The sequence below is a fragment of the Hemiscyllium ocellatum genome, unplaced genomic scaffold (genome assembly GCF_020745735.1).
Source record: "Hemiscyllium ocellatum isolate sHemOce1 unplaced genomic scaffold, sHemOce1.pat.X.cur. R, whole genome shotgun sequence".
Classification (NCBI taxonomy): domain Eukaryota; kingdom Metazoa; phylum Chordata; class Chondrichthyes; order Orectolobiformes; family Hemiscylliidae; genus Hemiscyllium; species Hemiscyllium ocellatum.
This window is the reverse complement of record NW_026867602.1, coordinates 707,410-724,292: the sequence shown is the minus strand read 5'-3', so window position 1 is coordinate 724,292 and position 16,883 is coordinate 707,410. Positions and strand designations below refer to the sequence as shown.

Here is a 16,883-nt window from a genome sequence, read left to right as displayed (position 1 = left end):
CTCCCTCTCCCTCCGTCCCTCCCCCTCCCTCAGGCTTCCACCTCCTGCAGTTCCTATTCTCGGTTGATCTCTCGGCCGAGTTGAGGTTGAGGGTGAGGTTTGCGTACGATGGGCAGAGTGTCCTTCAGTTTAATTACAGCAGGGAGCGGTTCGAGGCACTGACTGAGGCGGCACTGCCCCTTGTCCGTCAGTTTAACCGAGACCCCGCCCGGCTGCAGAGATATCGGCGCCACAAGGAATACGCCATCTTCCTCACCAACACCATCGTCAAGGTGACCAGGGAACTGACAGGTCAGTCACACTCACACTCACACACACTCACACTCACACACACTCACACTCACACACACACTCACACACACACACACACTCATACACACTCACACTCACACACTCATACACACACTCACACACTCACTCACACACACACTCACACTCACACACTCACACACACACTCACACACTCACACACACTCACACACACACTCACACTCACATACTCACACTCACACACACACTCACACAAACACACACACTCTCTCACACACACTCACACAGACACATTCTCGCACACACACTCACACTCCCACACATGCTCACACACACTCGCACACACTCTTACACTCACACTTGTGCACACACTCACAAACACACACTCACACACTCAGTCTCACACACAGTCGCTCTCACACACACACACACTCACCCCCCACACTCACATTTACCCATCACACACACACACGCACACACACTCTCATACACCTACTCTCACCCACACACACTCACTCGGATCAGCACTGCGATCACTCTGCCATTGCCCGTTGTCCCACAGCACAGCCGTCCGTCAGTATCAGCACGCACCGCACAGCGCGCAGTAGTGAGCCCGTCAGGCTGAACTGCCACGTGATCGGTTTCTATCCTCGGGACATCGATGTCAGATGGCTGCTGAACGATGCTGCCCTCCAGGGGCCCGTGCTGACCAGCATCGTCTTACCCAACGTGGACGGCACCTTCCAGCTCACCGGGCACATCGACGTCCACCCCAGGAATGGAGACATCTACACCTGCCAGGTGGGGCACACCAGCAGCCCAAACAAACTCACAGCAGTCTGGGGTAAGGAAAACATTCAAGGGACGAACGATCACTGTTCTGTACTGACCCGGACCCATAGGGGCCAGGCCCCGTGGCCCCATCGGGTGCTTTTCGTGACTGAGTGCTTAGTGTAATCGTGTAACCTGTAAATAAATCTGAAGGTGGGTTTTAGCCTGAAGGCCAGGACTAGAATACAGGCATGACCATTCTGTTAGGGTGGGATTGGCCGTGCTAAATTGTCCCTGTAGTGCCCAGGGATGTGTGGGTTAGGGTGGGATTGGCCGTGCTAAATTGTCCCCGTAGTGCCCAGGGATGTACAGGTTAGGGTGGGATTGGCCGTGCTAAATTGTCCCCGTAGTGCCCAGGGATGTGTGGGTTAGGGTGGATTGGCCATGCTAAATTGTCCCCGTAGTGTCCAGGGATGTGCAGGTTAGGGTGGGATTGGCCGTGCTAAATTGTCCTGTAGTGCCCAGGGATGTGCAGGTTAGGGTGGATTGGCTGTGCTAAATTGTCCCCGTAGTGCCCAGGGATGTGCAGGTTAGGGTGGATTGGCCGTGCTAAATTGTCCCCGTAGTGCCCAGGGATGTGCAGGTTAGGGTGGGATTGGCCGTGCTAAATTGTCCCCGTAGTGCCCAGGGATGTGCGGGTTAGGGTGGATTAGTCAGGGGTAAATGTACAGTAACCGTGTTGGGGAATGTGTCTGGGTGCGTGACTCCTCCGAGGGTCAGTGTGGGTGTGCTGGGCCGAATGGCCTGTTTGCACACTGTCAGGGTTTGATGAATTCCTCTCCTGTCCCAGTGATGTGCCGATAACTGAACATTGTACTGACTGCTACCTGCCTGTCTTCACTTGCTGTGGTCTGCTTGCTTGTGACTCATAGGGCTTTAGAGTTCGGACACAGACCCTTCGGCCCATCCCGTCCATGCTGACCCAGATATCCTACATTAATCTGGTCCCATTCCCCAGCCCTTGGCCCATCTCCCTCTAAACCCTTCCTCTCCATGTCCCCCCCAATCCTTTTAAATGTTGTCATTGTACCAGCCCCCACCACTTCCTCTGGCAGCTCGTTCCACACACGCACCACCCTCTGGGGGGAAAAGTTGCCCCTCAGGTCCCTTTCCCCCCTCTCACCTTAAACCTACACCTCTCTAGTTCTGGGCTCCCCCACCCCAGGGGGAAAAGACCTTGTCTATTTACCCTATCTATGCCCCTCATGATTTTATAAACCTCTATAAGGTCACCCCTCAGCCTCCAACGCTCCAGGGAAAACAGCCCCGGCCTGTTCAGCCTCTCCCTGTAGCTCAATATCACCAACATCCTTGTAAATCTTGATGGGGGGAGATGGCGAGAGGTTGCTCTCCCCCCCCCCCCCTCGTGTGGGAGACTCTCAGATCCAGTGGGGTTCCGTCTCAGAGTAAGGTCTCACCCACAGAGAGGGGGAGGAATTTCCTCACTCTCTGAAGTTAGGGAATATGTGGGATACCTTACCTCAGAGCATTGTCCAGGTTGCTCGAGGCTGAGGGGTTTAATCAGGAAGGGGGAATCGAGGGGTTATATTCCAGGCCGAGGGGTTTAATCAGGAAGGGGAATCGAGGGGATATATTCCAGGCCGAGGGGTTTAATCAGGAAGGGGGAATCGAGGGGTTATATTCCAGGCCGAGGGGTTTAATCAGGAAGGGGGAATCGAGGGGTTATATTCCAGGCCGAGGGGTTTAATCAGGAAGGGGAATCGAGGGGTTATATTCCAGGCCGAGGGGTTTAATCAGGAAGGGGAATCGGGGGGTTATATTCCAGGCTGAGGGGTTTAATCAGGAAGGGGGAATCGAGGGGTTATATTCCAGGCCGAGGGGTTTAATCAGGAAGGCGTATCGAGGGGTTATATTCCAGGCCGAGGTGTTATATTCCAGGCTGAGGGGTTTAATCAGGAAAGGAGAATCGAGGGGTTATATTCCAGGCCGAGGGGTTTAATCAGGAAGGGGGAATCGAGGGGTTATATTCCAGGCCGAGGGGTTTAATCAGGAAGGGGGAATCGAGGGTTTATATTCCAGGCCGAGGGGTTTAATCAGAAAGGGGGAATCGAGGGGTTATATTCCAGGCCGAGGGGTTTAATCAGGGAGGGGAATCGAGGGGGTTATATTCCAGGCCGAGGGGTTTAATCAGGAAGGGGGAATCGAGGGGTTATATTCCAGGCTGAGAGGTTTAATCAGGAAGGGGGGGAATCGAGGGATATTATTCCAGGCAGAGGGGTTTAATTTGGAAGGGCTATCGAGGGGTTATATTCCAGGCCGAGGGGTTTAATCAGGAAGGGGGAATCGAGGGGTTATATTCCAGGCCGAGGGGTTTAATCAGGAAGGGGAATCGAGGGGCTATATTCCAGGCCGAGGGGTTTAATCAGGAAGGGGGAATCGAGGGGTTATATTCCAGGCCGAGGGGTTTAATCGGGAAGGGGGAATCGAGGGATTATATTCCAGGCCGAGGGGTTTAATCAGGAAGGGGGAATCGAGGGGTTATATTCCAGGCTGAGGGGTTTAATCAGGAAGGGGGAATCGAGGGGTTATATTCCAGGCCGAGGGGTTTAATCAGGAAGGGGGAATCGAGGGGTTATATTCCAGGCCGAGGGGTTTAATCAGGAAGGGGGAATCGAGGGGTTATATTCCAGGCCGAGGGGTTTAATCAGGAAGGGGGAATCGAGGGGTTATATTCCAGGCCGAGGGGTTTAATCAGGAAGGGGGAAACGAGGGGGTTATATTCCAGGCCGAGGGGTTTAATCAGGAAGGGGGAATCGAGGGGTTACATTCCAGGCCGAGGGGTTTAATCAGGAAGGGGGAATCGAGGGGTTATATTCCAGGCTGAGGGGTTTAATCAGGAAGGGGGAATCGAGGGGTTACATTCCAGGCCGAGGGGTTTAATCAGGAAGGGGGAATCGAGGGGTTATATTCCAGGCCGAGGGGTTTAATCAGGAAGGGGAATCGAGGGGTTATATTCCAGGCCGAGGGGTTTAATCAGGAAGGGGGAGTGAGGGGTTATGGGTGTGGGGTAAGTGCAGAAAACACAGCTAATGACTTGATTGGGAGACTGCGAATGTGATCGGGGGTAATGGGGGATATGGGTGGCAGATGAGCTGAGGTAACCTGACCCTCCCTCTCCCTCACTCTCCCCCCATCTCCCCTCAGCACCGAAGACAAACGTCTGGCCATCTGGAGGATACGTCATTGGGATAGTGTCTGGGATTGTTGGCATCGTCTGCACCGCGATTGGAGCTGCCATCCGATGGCGAGGTAGGGGTGGGGGGCGCTGCCAGTCTGAACCAACCCGAGAAACCGTGTCCCTTTCCCCAGCGCTGGAATGGGTATCTCCGAACTGCTTGCTGGGCTTACTCCCAACACCTGGAGTGTAACTGCACGGGAGTCTCACTCACTCACTCACTGCGAGGGGCTCTGGGGGGAGCTGGGGGGGGGGTTCCAGGCAGGTTGGTATATTCTCACACTCTTCTGTTGGTACCTTTCTCCCCAGGGCACCGTGCCAGGGTCACACACCCTAGGCCAGGCCAGACTGGAGGAGACGTACGTTCAGAGGCTAGTTCAGGCATCACAGACTCAGGTAAACACCACAGCCCTCCCACTGCTGATTGACAGGGCAGAGACTACAGTGTAACACACACACACACATACACACGCACGGGCGCACACACACACACAGGTAAACACCACAGCCCTCCCATTGTCGATTGACAGGGCAGAGACTACAGTGTAACACACACACACACATACACACGCGCGGGCACACACAAACACACACACACGCGTGGGTACACACACGTGCGGGCACACATGCACATGCGCGCGGGCACACAGACATACACACAGACACTCACACACAGACACACACACACGCACACACATACGCACACAGACACACACACAGACACTCACACACACACACACACACGCACACACACACAGACACACATATGCACACACACGCGCACACACATACACACATGCGCACACACACGCACACACACAGACACACGCACACACACTCACATACACACACACAGACACACGCGCGCGCGTGCACACACACACAGACTCTCACTGGGATATGGGCTCTCACACACACACACAGACACACGCGCGCACACACGCGCGCACACACAGATTCTCACTGGGATACGGGCTCTCACGCACACACACAGACACACACACACACACACACACACACACTCACATACACACACACACAGACACACGCGCGCACGCACACACAGATTCTCACTGGGATACGGGCTCTCACACACACACGCACACACACATACACACACAGACACACACACACACACACGCACACACGTACACACACACACACAGACTCTCACATACACATGAGCGCGTGTTCAGACACACACTGGACTTCCCCGAGCTCGGGAACCTCCTTCCTCCATCTAGCCTGTCCCTCCCATCAGCAGTTTCAATGTTTCGGTTAGATTCCCCCACCCCCCTGCTCCCTCATTCTCCTAAACTTCACTCGGTACCGGCCCAGTCGCTCCAGCCTGTTCCTCATTGTCAGTCCGACCATCCTGGGAATCAGCCTGGCATACCATTGCTCAGCTCCGTCCAGAGCTAGGACCTCTTTCCTCAGCTCCAATCGCCACACAACCCTCAAAGCGTGGTCTCGCCGAGGCCTTGCCTGACTGCAGCAAGGCTTCCTCACTCAGACACGCCAATCCTCCGACAATGGCGGCCATTGGCCTTTCTCACTGCCCGCTGCCCCTACAGGCCAGACCTGAGCCACTATTCTACCGTGGCACCCAGGTCTCGTTGTACCTCACCTTATCCTAACTTGCCACATATTAAGCTGCCGTGCTGTTCTTGAGACCAAAGTGGGCAATCCCACATCGATCCAAGCATTTGCCCACTCAACCAGCCTGTCCCCCGCCACCCTCCTCCCTCCCAGCACACACTGCCACCCAGCCTAGTGTCGTCTGCAAATGTGGAGGTAGGGCGTTCAATCCCTCAGGCAAAAGTGAGCGACCGCAGATGCTGGAAACCAGAATCTACTTTAGAGTGGTGCTGGAAAAGCACAGCAGGTCAGGCAGCATCCGAGGAGCAGGAAAATCGACGTTTCGGGCAAAAGCCCTTCAATTCTTTAACAGTACTCACACCAAAATTCCCATCTCCGGCATTTCGGACAGGTTTAAGTCACTTGTTAATCTCAATTGAGGGACTAGAATGCAGATCTATTTATCATAGGCCTGGATTATAAGGAATCTCTTCAGGGTTTTATTCCAACACTTCTAGCTCAGGTCTGAGGCAAGTGATCAAGTTTAATTGAATCCTTCCCTCTCAGGAGCGCTGGTCCTGAGTTAAAAAAATCACACAACACCAGGTTATGATTAGATTCCCTACAGTGTGGAAACAGGCCCTTCGGCCCAACCAGTCCACACCGACCCTCCAAAGAGTAACCCACCCAGACCCACTTCCCTCTGACTAATGCACCTATCGCTACGGGCAATTTAGCATGGCCAATTCACCCTAACCCCCGCACATCTTTGGACTGTGGGAAGAAATCGGAGCAAACCCACGCAGAGACGGGGCGAATATGCAAACTCCAACATAAGACAGTCGCCCGAGGCTGGAATTGAACCTGGGACCCTCGTGCTGTGAGGCAGCAGTGCTAAACGCTGAGCCACTGCAGATGCTGGAAACCAGATTCTGGATTAGAGTGGTGCTGGAAAAGCACAGCAGGTCAGGCAGCATCCGAGGAGCAGGAAAATCAATGTTTTAGGCAAAAGCCATTCAATTCCTTAATATTACTCACACCAAAATTCCCATCCCTGTCACTTTGGATAGGTTTAAGTCACTTGTTAATCTCAGTCGAGGGACCAGAATGCCGATCAATTTATCGGCCTAGGTTGTAAGGAATCTCTTCAGGGTTTTATTCCAACACTTCTGGCTCGGGTCTGAGGCAAGTGATCAAGTTTAATTGAATCCTTCCCTCTCAGGAGCGCTGGTCTACAGAGCCCTCTTCATCGGAGTTAAAAAAAATCACACAACACCAGGTTATAGTCCAACAGGTTTAATTGGAAGCACACTAGCTTTCGGAGCGACGCTCCTTCATCAGGGATGTCCTCTCCATCTGAGAACGTCGCAGCATTAAAACAAAAGCTAAAGACAAACTTTCTCGCTCTCTAAGTTGCAGGTGTTTCCCTTAAGCTTCTAAATTAAAGTGATATTCATCTCGTTTGCATAGATTTGGTTGTGAACAGATGGGGAACGAAGGCGTATGGCACACTCGCCTTTATCGGTACAGGAACTGAATATAAGAGTCGGATGTCAGGCTGCAGCTTTGTAAGGCCTTGACTAGGCCGCACTTCGAGTCGTCTGTTCAGTTCTGGTCGTCAAATGACAGGAAGGATGTGGGAGGCCTTGAGGAGGGTGCAGGCGTGGATTACCAGAGGCAGTGAGCTATAAGGAGAGGGTAGCAACATTCGACTGGTTTTCTCTAGAGGCTGAGGGGAGACTAGATGTGCCTACGCAATTGCGAGACAGGGCTGACGGTCATAACCCTTTCCCCTCAGTCGAAATGTCTCAAGCCAATGGAAGGAGCTGCCAGAGGAAGTGGTGGGGGCTGGGGGGACATGGATAGGAAGGGTTTAGAGGGAGACGGGGTCAAGTGCTGGCGATTGGGACTGGAATAATTGAGGGTGTCAGGGTCGGCACGGATGCGTGGGACCGAAGGGTCTGTTCCTGTGCTGTACGAGGGAGGGCGAGGGGGGGAGGGCTCAAAGGAGATGTGAGGGGCAAGATGTTTTTGCACAGAGCGTGGTAGGCGTGTGGGACATGCTGTGTGGGATGGGGAAGGAGGTAGGTAGAGGGGCGTTTCAGGGGCTGTTAGATAGACACACGCAAGGCAACAGAGGGATATGGACCAAGGGCAGGGATTAGTTTAATTAGGCACCACGTTCAGTACAACACCTTACCTGGAGCCAACAAGGAGACGCCTTCACCTTGACAGCTGCCATCTTGATGTTAGTGTCCCGGGAGCGTTGCCAGAGTAGAGGGAGTTGGGTAGAGTCGAGGGAGATTCGAGGGGAAGGCCGAACCGATCATTGGCTTCGGCGAGGGAGGAAGAGAACACGCCTCTGTCGACATCGGAGGAGCCCGAGTGGGCAGTGTCAAGTTCCCGGCAATGATGTCCCGGTCCTCGAACATAGATGGGAGGCTCGCGAGGGTACAACAACGCCCCCTCTCCCCCCACCTCCCGTGGTTTGGAGTCTGGGGTGGACAACGGTTAGTAATCAGGCAAACTATGGGTTTATGTAGAAACACACAGAGTGACGCTCCTCCATCAGGGGCGGAGCGTCCCTCCGAGAGTTCGTGCTTCCAAATAAACCTGTTGGACTCTAACCGGGCGTTGCGTGACTTTTTTTTGTTTAACTTCCTCTCCCTCAGGAGGTGAAGGCAATTCGGCGTGTCGCATTCTGCCTGGGTCACCAACGGCTTCGGCCCAGTCGCGTAGGTGACTCCTGACGGTTTCGTGCACGGCCTGGGCTAACACGGAATCCAAACCCCCAACCGCGGGCTCCGTTTACACTCTCCGTTCCTGTGGACAAACTGCCCACGTCATCAGAGACCCCTCCCACCCCGTTAATGATCTCCTCTCACCTCTTCTGTCAGGTAGAAAGTGCAGATGTTTGAACACACACAGGGACGGGTTCAGGAATAGCTTTTCCCTTGACGTTATTAGACGGATGAACGGACCTCCCTGACCTCTCCACCGCATCTCCTCTACTTCCCGCTCCTCCGCCCTTGAGCCCCGTCCCTCCAATCACCACCAGGACAGAACCCCACTGGCCCTCACCTACCACCCCACCAACCTCCGTATACAGCGTATCATTTCCGCCACCTCCAAACGGACCCCACCAGGGATATATTTCCCTCCCCTCCCCTATCAGCGTTCCGCAAAGACCACTCTCTCCGCGACTCCCTCGTCAGGTCCACACCCCCCACCCACCCAACCTCCACTCCCGGCACCTTCCCCTGCAACCGCAGGAAATGTAAAACTTGCGCCCACACCTCCACACTCACTTCCCTCCAAGGCCCCAAGGGATCCTTCCATATCCGCCACAAGTTCACCTGCACCTCCACACACATCATCCATTGCATCCGCTGCACCCGATGTGGCCTCCTCTATATTGGGGAGACGGGCCGTCTACTTGCGGAACACTTCAGGGAACACCTCTGGGACGCCCGGACCAACCAACCCAACCACCCCGTGGCTCAACACTTCAACTCCCCCTCCCACTCCACCGAGAACATGCAGGTCCTTGGACTCCTCCATCGCCAGACCATAGCAACACGACGGTTGGAGGAAGAGCGCCTCATCTTCCGCCTGGGAACCCTCCAACCACAAGGGATGAACTCAGATTCCTCCAGTTTCATCATTTCCCCTCCCCCCACCTTGTCTCAGTCCCAACCCTCGAACTCAGCACCGCCCTCCTAACCCGCAATCTTCTTCCTGACCTCTCTGCGCCCCACCCCCACTCCGGCCTATCACCCTCACCTTGACCTCCGTCCACCTATCGCATCTCCAACGCCCCTCGCTCCAAGTCCCTCCTCCCTACCTTTTATCTCAGCCTGCTGGACGCACACTCCTCATTCCTGAAGAAGGGCTTGTGCCCGAAACGTCGACTCTCCTGCTCCTCGGATGCTGCCTGACCTGCTGTGCTTTTCCAGCAACACATTTCCAGCTCCGATCTCCAGCATCTGCAAGTCCTCACTATCTCCTCCTCCTCCTTGGCGTCAAACCTAACACCTCCGTGTTCTGTCTGTACGCCCTCTGATTGGGTCGTTCCTGATTTGCCATGATCTAGCTGAACCAAACTTTTCCCTGTACTCAGGCGCAGCTCCATCGGATCAAAACGTGTTACAGACGGTGCGGTAACCCTTGTTTTTCCTCCTTGTTTTTTCTCTCTCGCAGGGACTTGGACGCAGACAGAAGCTGATCATCTGCGTGAGGCAGAGGACCCCAACCCCAGCCCCTCGCCCTCGGAAGACGCCCATGTCCGACTGAGTCTCGGCTAAAGATGGGCTTCCACTTTCTGCTGCTTGGCTAGACACGAGGGGAAGGGGAAGGGGAAGGGGAAGGGGAAGGGGAACACCCCCCCACCCCACCCCGAATAAAACTGCGGCATCTTAAGCATGCTTTCCATGTGACCTCTGCTGCTTACGATGAAGGTAATGGGGAGACCATCAGCTCATAAAATAATGAGGGGGATAGATCGAGTTAACGGTAACTGAGCAGGGTGGGGGATTTCAAGGTGTGGGGGTGGGGTGTGGGGTGGGGGGGGCACATTTCAAAGCTGGGAGGGGAAGCATTTAAACAAGATGGGAAGGGGCACGTGGAATGAACATCCCAAGGGAGTTGCGGATGTGGGTACAGTCGGACGATAAACGGTATTTAGACAGGTACCTGAATACAAAAGGAGATCTGGGACCCAAGAGCAGGCAGGTGGAACTAGTTTAGTTTGGGATTAGGGTCGGTACGGGCTGGTTGGGACGAAGGGTCTGTTTGTAAGACCATAAGACATAGGAGTGGAAGTAAGGCCATTCGGCCCATCGAGTCCACCCCGCCATTCAATCATGGCATTTCAACTCCACTTACCAGCACTCTCCCCGTAGCCCTTAATTCCTTGTCTATCACTCTCGGCCTTGAAGACATTTAGCGTCCCGGCCTCCACTGCACTCTGCGGCAATGAATTCCACAGGCCCACCACTCTCTGGCTGAAGAAATGTCTCCGCATTTCTGTGCTGAATTGACCCCCCTCTAATTCTCAGGCTGTGTCCACGGGTCCTAGTCTCCTCGCCTAACGGAAACAATTTCCTCGCGTCCACCCTTTCCAAGCTGTGTATTATCTTGTACGTCTCTATTAAGTCTCCCCTTAATCTTCTAAACTCCAATGAATACAATCCCAGGATCCTCAGCCGTTCCTCGTATGTTAGACCTACCATTCCAGGGATTAGATTAGATTAGATTACTTACAGTGTGGAAACAGGCCCTTCGGCCCAACCAGTCCACACTGACCCGCCGAAGCGCAACCCACCCATACCCCTACATTTACCCCTTACCTAACAAGTTAGCATGGCCAATTCACCTGACCTGAACATCTTTGGACTGTGGGAGGAAACCGGAGCACCCGTGATCATCCGTGTGAATCTCTGCTGGACACGTTCCAGTGCCAGGATGACCTTCCTGAGGTGTGGGGACCGAAACTGGACACGGTACTCCAAATGGGGCCTAACCAGAGCTTTATAAAGTCTCAGTAACACACACAACGGTGCTTTTATATTCCAACCCTCCTGAGATAAGTGACAACGTCGCGTTCGCTTTCTTAATCACAGACTCAACCTGCATGTTTCCGCGCTGCGTGACGCATTGTCGAGATGCGCTTTCGAGGATTTGTATTCGAAGGATTGTCGCTTGCTTGGAAAGTTTTCTTCTCCTCCCCTCCCGCCCCCCCCCAACGAAGGACCACAATTTTGTCACCAAGAGGCCTCCCTCAGAAACCAACAGCACACCCGAGTGCGAGTTCAGAGCGCAGGGGGTTGGGAAAAACACAACCGGTTCTGAGGGGCAGGAGAACCGACGTTTCGGGCCTAGGTTGTTGGTCAGGAATGAGGCCCGTGGGTCGAAGCTGGGAGATAAACGGGAGGGGGGTGGGGTAGGGTATGAGGGTAGGGGGAGGGAAGATAGCTGGGAATACCATACCCCTCCCACCCACCTCTCCCACCGTTCCCGTTCCCAGATTCCCGGTGGGGCCTCCCGTTCCCAGATTCCCGGTGGAGCCTCCCGTTCCCAGATTCCCAGTGGAGCCTCCCGTTCCCAGATTCCCGAGGGTCCTGTTCCCAGATTCCCAGCCTCTCTGTTACCTGATGTGGTGCTGGTATTTGAACTGGCTGAGCTGTCTGATCTGATGCTGCTGTTACACAGATTGGAACGACACAGCGTTCCTTCCCGCTTGGTGAACTTTGCTGGATGGGAGAGAGGAAACCACAACGTGAGAATCTCCATCGTATTCCCAAACAGCTCCCCACCCTCACACCTCCCCGTCCCCCCAGAATAACGATCCGAATTCAGACCAAACGGTTTGTGATGTAAGGACGGTGTCTCTCACCTGTTGGGTTAACACAGACTCGGGAACAACCTGCCGGGGAGACCGAGAAGGGAAACCGTTTCAGTACAAGCTCAGGCTCCCTCCCTCCCTCCCTCCCTCCACCCCCTCACCCTCACCGCTGCAAACAAAGCCTCCCAGCTACCAGTCAGTTCCACCTGGGATTGCTCTCACTCCCTCTGTCACCACTTCCCACCCTTTCTCCCAGTGCCTTGCTCACTCCCTCTCCCTCTCCCCATCTCTCTCTCGCACTTACTCACATTCTCTGTCTCACTCTCTCTCTCTCTCTCCTCTTCTGTCTTTCCCTTTCTTTCTCTCTCTCTCACATTTTTCTCTCTCCTTCACATCTCTTCCTTTACTGATGTGAGTGTGTCTCTCTCCCTCTCTCTATTTCCATCTCCTCCGTCTCTCTCTCTCTCTCTCTCACACACACATTGCTCCCTTTTCCCTTCTATCTCACACGTCTCCCTCCCTCCCCCATTCTCTGTCTCTCATTCTCTTTCTCTTAGTCTTTCTCATTCATGCATTCTCTCTCTTTCCCTCATTCACTGTTTTTTCTCTCTCTCTCTCCCCCAGTGTCTCCCTCACTCACACATTTGCTCTCTCCCAGTCTCTCTCTCCTCTTTCATTTCACTGACACATTCTCTCTCTCTCTCCTTCACAACTCTTCCTCGGTCACTTTCTCTCTTTATGTGTATTCCTTGCTCTCCCTCTCTCCATTTTCCTGTCCCATCTCTCTCTCGTTCTCTCCTTCCTCGCCATCTCTCCCTCCCATTCTGTCCTAGTCTCTCCCCCTCCTCACTGTATTCCCTCTCCCTCTCTCTCTCTCCCAGTCTCTCTCCCACTCTCTCTCTCTCCCCCCCTCCTGCCCCAAGGCTCCTGGATCCCCAGGGAACGTCTCGCATGTCCTTACGGTGGAAGAGGTGGCAGTAGAGAATGGTAGTGACCAGTGCGAAGCTCAATCCCAGGAGTCCCAGCACTGCCCCGATGATGGTCAATGCAGTTTCACTTGTGATGGTCCAGGCGTGTTCTGAGGAAGGGATCAGTCAGAGAGGGGGGGGGGGGGGGGTGGGGTGGGGAAAGGGGGTAGAATTTAATTTGTGTTTGTAGCAGTGATACCTGCACAGGAACCCCTACCCCCAACATCTCCCCCCCCCCACCACCCACAACAACTCTCATGGGAGTGTCACTGGGACACAGACATCCCCCTCCAGGCTAATACCCTGGGGTTACAGGTTCAAACCCTACCCTGGCAGGTTGGGGAGGGGGGCTTTAAGTCAATGAAATCAACACACACCCCTCCTTCGAGACCCTAGATTGTGGTTAAAATCCCCGTCCGGTTCGCCAATGCCCTTTAGAGACGGGACCTGCTGCTACACGTGACTCCAGGCCCACTGCCAGGTGCTTGCCTCTTAACTGCCCCCTCGGAGACTCTCAGAAGGGGGCAATGGGGGGGGGGGGGGTGGGAGTCAGGCAACGAACACTGGCCTTCCCGTTAATGCCCTACGATGGAGTGATTGAGTGTGTAAATATTTGGATCGTGTGGGGATTTGGCACAGTGTGGGCAATAGTCCTGTTTGTGGGAGGGGAGGAGGGCGGCTGTGGGGGTGGTGGGAAACGGTGCTGCCATTTCCACAGGACCTTACCGAGCGGGACGAGGAGTTTCCCGTTGAGGGCCTGGTGTTCCACTTGACAGAAATAGGAGCCATCCACCTGCCCACTCAGCGTGAGGTGACTCCGGGCCTGGAACATCTGGTTCCTCTGAGGGACGACGCTGACTGTCTCCCGGCCGTCGGTGATAACTGCTCCGTCTCTCACCCAGCTCACTTTAACCTCGGCGGGGGCGAAATTCCTCACCTCGCACAGCAGGACCCTCTGACCCTGCCTCTCCTCGATAAAGGCTCTGACAGACGTGGGAGCTGTGGGCCCAGTAAAGGGACAGGGTCAAAGGTTAGGGTCAGCACTGGGCGAGTGTCATCAGAACCTTCAGTGCCTCACATCGCGATGCCCAAACAGTCGCAGAGCTGCCCTTGCCCCTCCTCAGACCTCAGGACCCTGTCCACCTCCACCTCTCTACAGGCATCCTCAGCCTGTACTGTTGTGTGTCCTTTTCCGACTGTATCCAGTCAGTCAGAGAGCAAGTGTTTTTACTCACAACCTTGGGTCAGTTCATAGAATCCCTACAGTGTGGAAGCAGGCCATTCAGCCCATCGCGTCCTCATCGACCCTGCAAAGAGCATCCCACCCAGATCCACGGCACTGCCTTATCCCTGGTAACCCTACATTTCCCCACGGCCAATCCACCCTAACCTGCACATCCCTGGGCACTACAGGGACAATTTAGCACGGCCAATCCCACCCTAACCTGTACATCCCTGGGCACTACGGGGACAATTTAGCACGGCCAATCCCACCCTAACCTGCACATCCCTGGGCACTACGGGGACAATTTAGCACGGCCAATCCCACCCTAACCTGCACATCCCTGGGCACTACGGGGACAATTTAGCACGGCCAATCCACCCTAACCCGCACATCCCTGGGCACTATGCGACAATTTAGCACGGCCAATCCACCCTAACCTGCACATCCCTGGGCACTACGGGGACAATTTAGCACGGCCAATCCACCCTAACCTGCACATCCCTGAGCACTACGGGACAATTTAGCACGGCCACTCCACCCTAACCTGCACATCCCTGGACACTATGCGACAATTTAGCACGGCCAATCCACCCTAACCTGCACATCCCTGGGCACTACGGGGACAATTTAGCACGGCCAATCCACCCTAACCTGCACATCCCTGGGCACTATGGGACAATTTAGCACGGCCAATCCACCCTAACCTGCACATCCCTGGACACTGGGAACCCACACAGACACAGGGAAGAATGTGCAAACTTCACACAGACTGATGCGTGAGGCTGCAATCGAACCCGGGTCCCTGGAGCTTTGAGATGTGCAGCCCCAGACAGGGAGTGCCTTTTCCTCACAACCTTGGCTCAGGTCCAAGCTAATTCCTATCAACTCCTCCTTCCTGCAGAGAGTACTAGAGCCCTGTGCTGTCATGTGCCCTCCAGCTCAATGAGATCACCGTTTGGCACCTTCATATTACCAGCCCAGACACCCTGCATTCAAGCACGTCTCTGCACTCGCGCCACCCCCCGTCCCTCAGTCCCTTCACCCTGTCAGAAACAGCCCACCCTCCTGACTCTGCATAAGGTGAACGTACCCACTCTTTCCAGGGTCAGGTCACTCAACCCTGCTGCTTGCTTGATTTCATCGCAGACGCTCTCGACGCGATCGGGGACCGTGGCGACGTAATCAGGGTCAGAATTCCTCCGGTCAACCTCTGCCTGGAGGAAAGGTTGGGCTGCCACGTACCTTCGGGTGTCCATATCGTAGAACATGACCGTCACACCATCGTAGGCGTAGTGCAACCGAATGGTGGACATTGTGTTATTGTCATAGTAGCAGTCACACTGAACATGAAACAGATGCATATCTGGGAGGATGTGACCAAAACACCGCAGACAACGGAGGTTAATTTGGAATAATCACCAACATCAAATCTCGAAGTGCAGATTCCAGTCAATATGGGAATTAAAAATAGAATTAAATCTCTCCAGGACACAATCAAATCTCAAAGAAAAGCAAAAGCAATGAATTGGATGCTAACTTAGGTGCGAGCAACTGCTACTAATGCTCCATAGGATTAGACAATAGGTGCAGGAGTAGGCCATTCAGCCCTTCGATCCTGCACCACCATTCAATATGGCTGATCATTCCTAATTAGATTACATTTTTTATTAAATTAGATTACTTACAGTGTGGAAACAGGCCCAACAAGTTCCACACCGACCCACCAAAGAGTAACCCACCCAGACCCATTCCTCTACACTTACCCCTACAGCTGACACTACGGGGGGCAATTTCGCACGGCCAATTCACCCTGACCCGCACGTTGTTGGACTGTGGAAGGAAACCCACGCTGACACGGGGAGAACGTGCAAACCCCACACAGACAGTCACCCTGAGGCTGGGAATTGAACCCGGGTCTCTGGCGCTGTGAGGCAGCAGTGCTAACCACAGTGCCGCCCCCAAATGTTAGCAAAAACACCTCCTAGCCATGGAGTCACGCAGCGTGGAAACAGGCCCTTCGGCCCAACCTGTCCGTGCCGATTCCAACCGAAAGGAGAGCCAGCTGTCTGCTCCTTGCCCGCATCCCTCCAAACCTTTCCTGTTCATCTGTCTATCCAAGTACCTTTTAAATGTTGGAACTGTACCCACATCCACCACTTTCTCTGCTAGCTCATTCCAGGCAAAACCCATTCTCTTGTAAAATTCAATTGCCTCTCATGTCTTTTTTACATCTATTTCCACTCACCTTCAAACTATGCCCCCAGTCTTCAAATCCCCCATCCTAGGGAAAAGACACACGCTATACCCCCCCCAAGATTTTATAAACCTCTATAAGGTCACCCCTGGGCCTCTGACACGCGTGTGAAAAATCCCCGATTCTAACTGAAACCCTCCAAACCCCGCACCATCCTGATAAACTGATTTAATATTTTCCAGAGGGCTTAGGTTTCAATGGATTATGGAGAAATGACT

General features: G+C 54.0%; 2 protein-coding genes across 2 annotated transcripts in view; one reads left to right on the top strand and one right to left on the bottom strand.

Annotated features, from left to right (window-relative positions):
- The window catches only part of LOC132809032 (class II histocompatibility antigen, B-L beta chain-like), a 13,368-nt gene extending 3,161 nt beyond the window's left edge, over nt 1–10,207 (top strand). Inside the window, exons 2-6 of the mRNA XM_060822408.1 lie at nt 34–291; nt 833–1,114; nt 4,267–4,371; nt 4,607–4,693; nt 10,076–10,207. Of these exons, the coding sequence (XP_060678391.1) occupies nt 34–291; nt 833–1,114; nt 4,267–4,371; nt 4,607–4,693; nt 10,076–10,179 (836 nt within the window). The 3' untranslated portion in view covers nt 10,180–10,207. The remainder of the gene's footprint in view (nt 1–33; nt 292–832; nt 1,115–4,266; nt 4,372–4,606; nt 4,694–10,075) is intronic.
- Nucleotides 10,208–10,473: 266 nt separating this feature from the next.
- On the bottom strand, nt 10,474–15,724 carry LOC132809031 (SLA class II histocompatibility antigen, DQ haplotype C beta chain-like). Its single transcript, XM_060822407.1, has 6 exons — nt 15,502–15,724; nt 13,913–14,185; nt 13,180–13,296; nt 12,270–12,299; nt 11,877–12,126; nt 10,474–10,567 (listed from the first exon to the last, which is right to left on the bottom strand). Exons 1-6 carry the CDS (start codon nt 15,722–15,724, stop codon nt 10,474–10,476), a joined length of 987 nt encoding a protein of 328 aa, XP_060678390.1.
- Between the last annotated feature and the right edge of the window lie 1,159 nt (nt 15,725–16,883).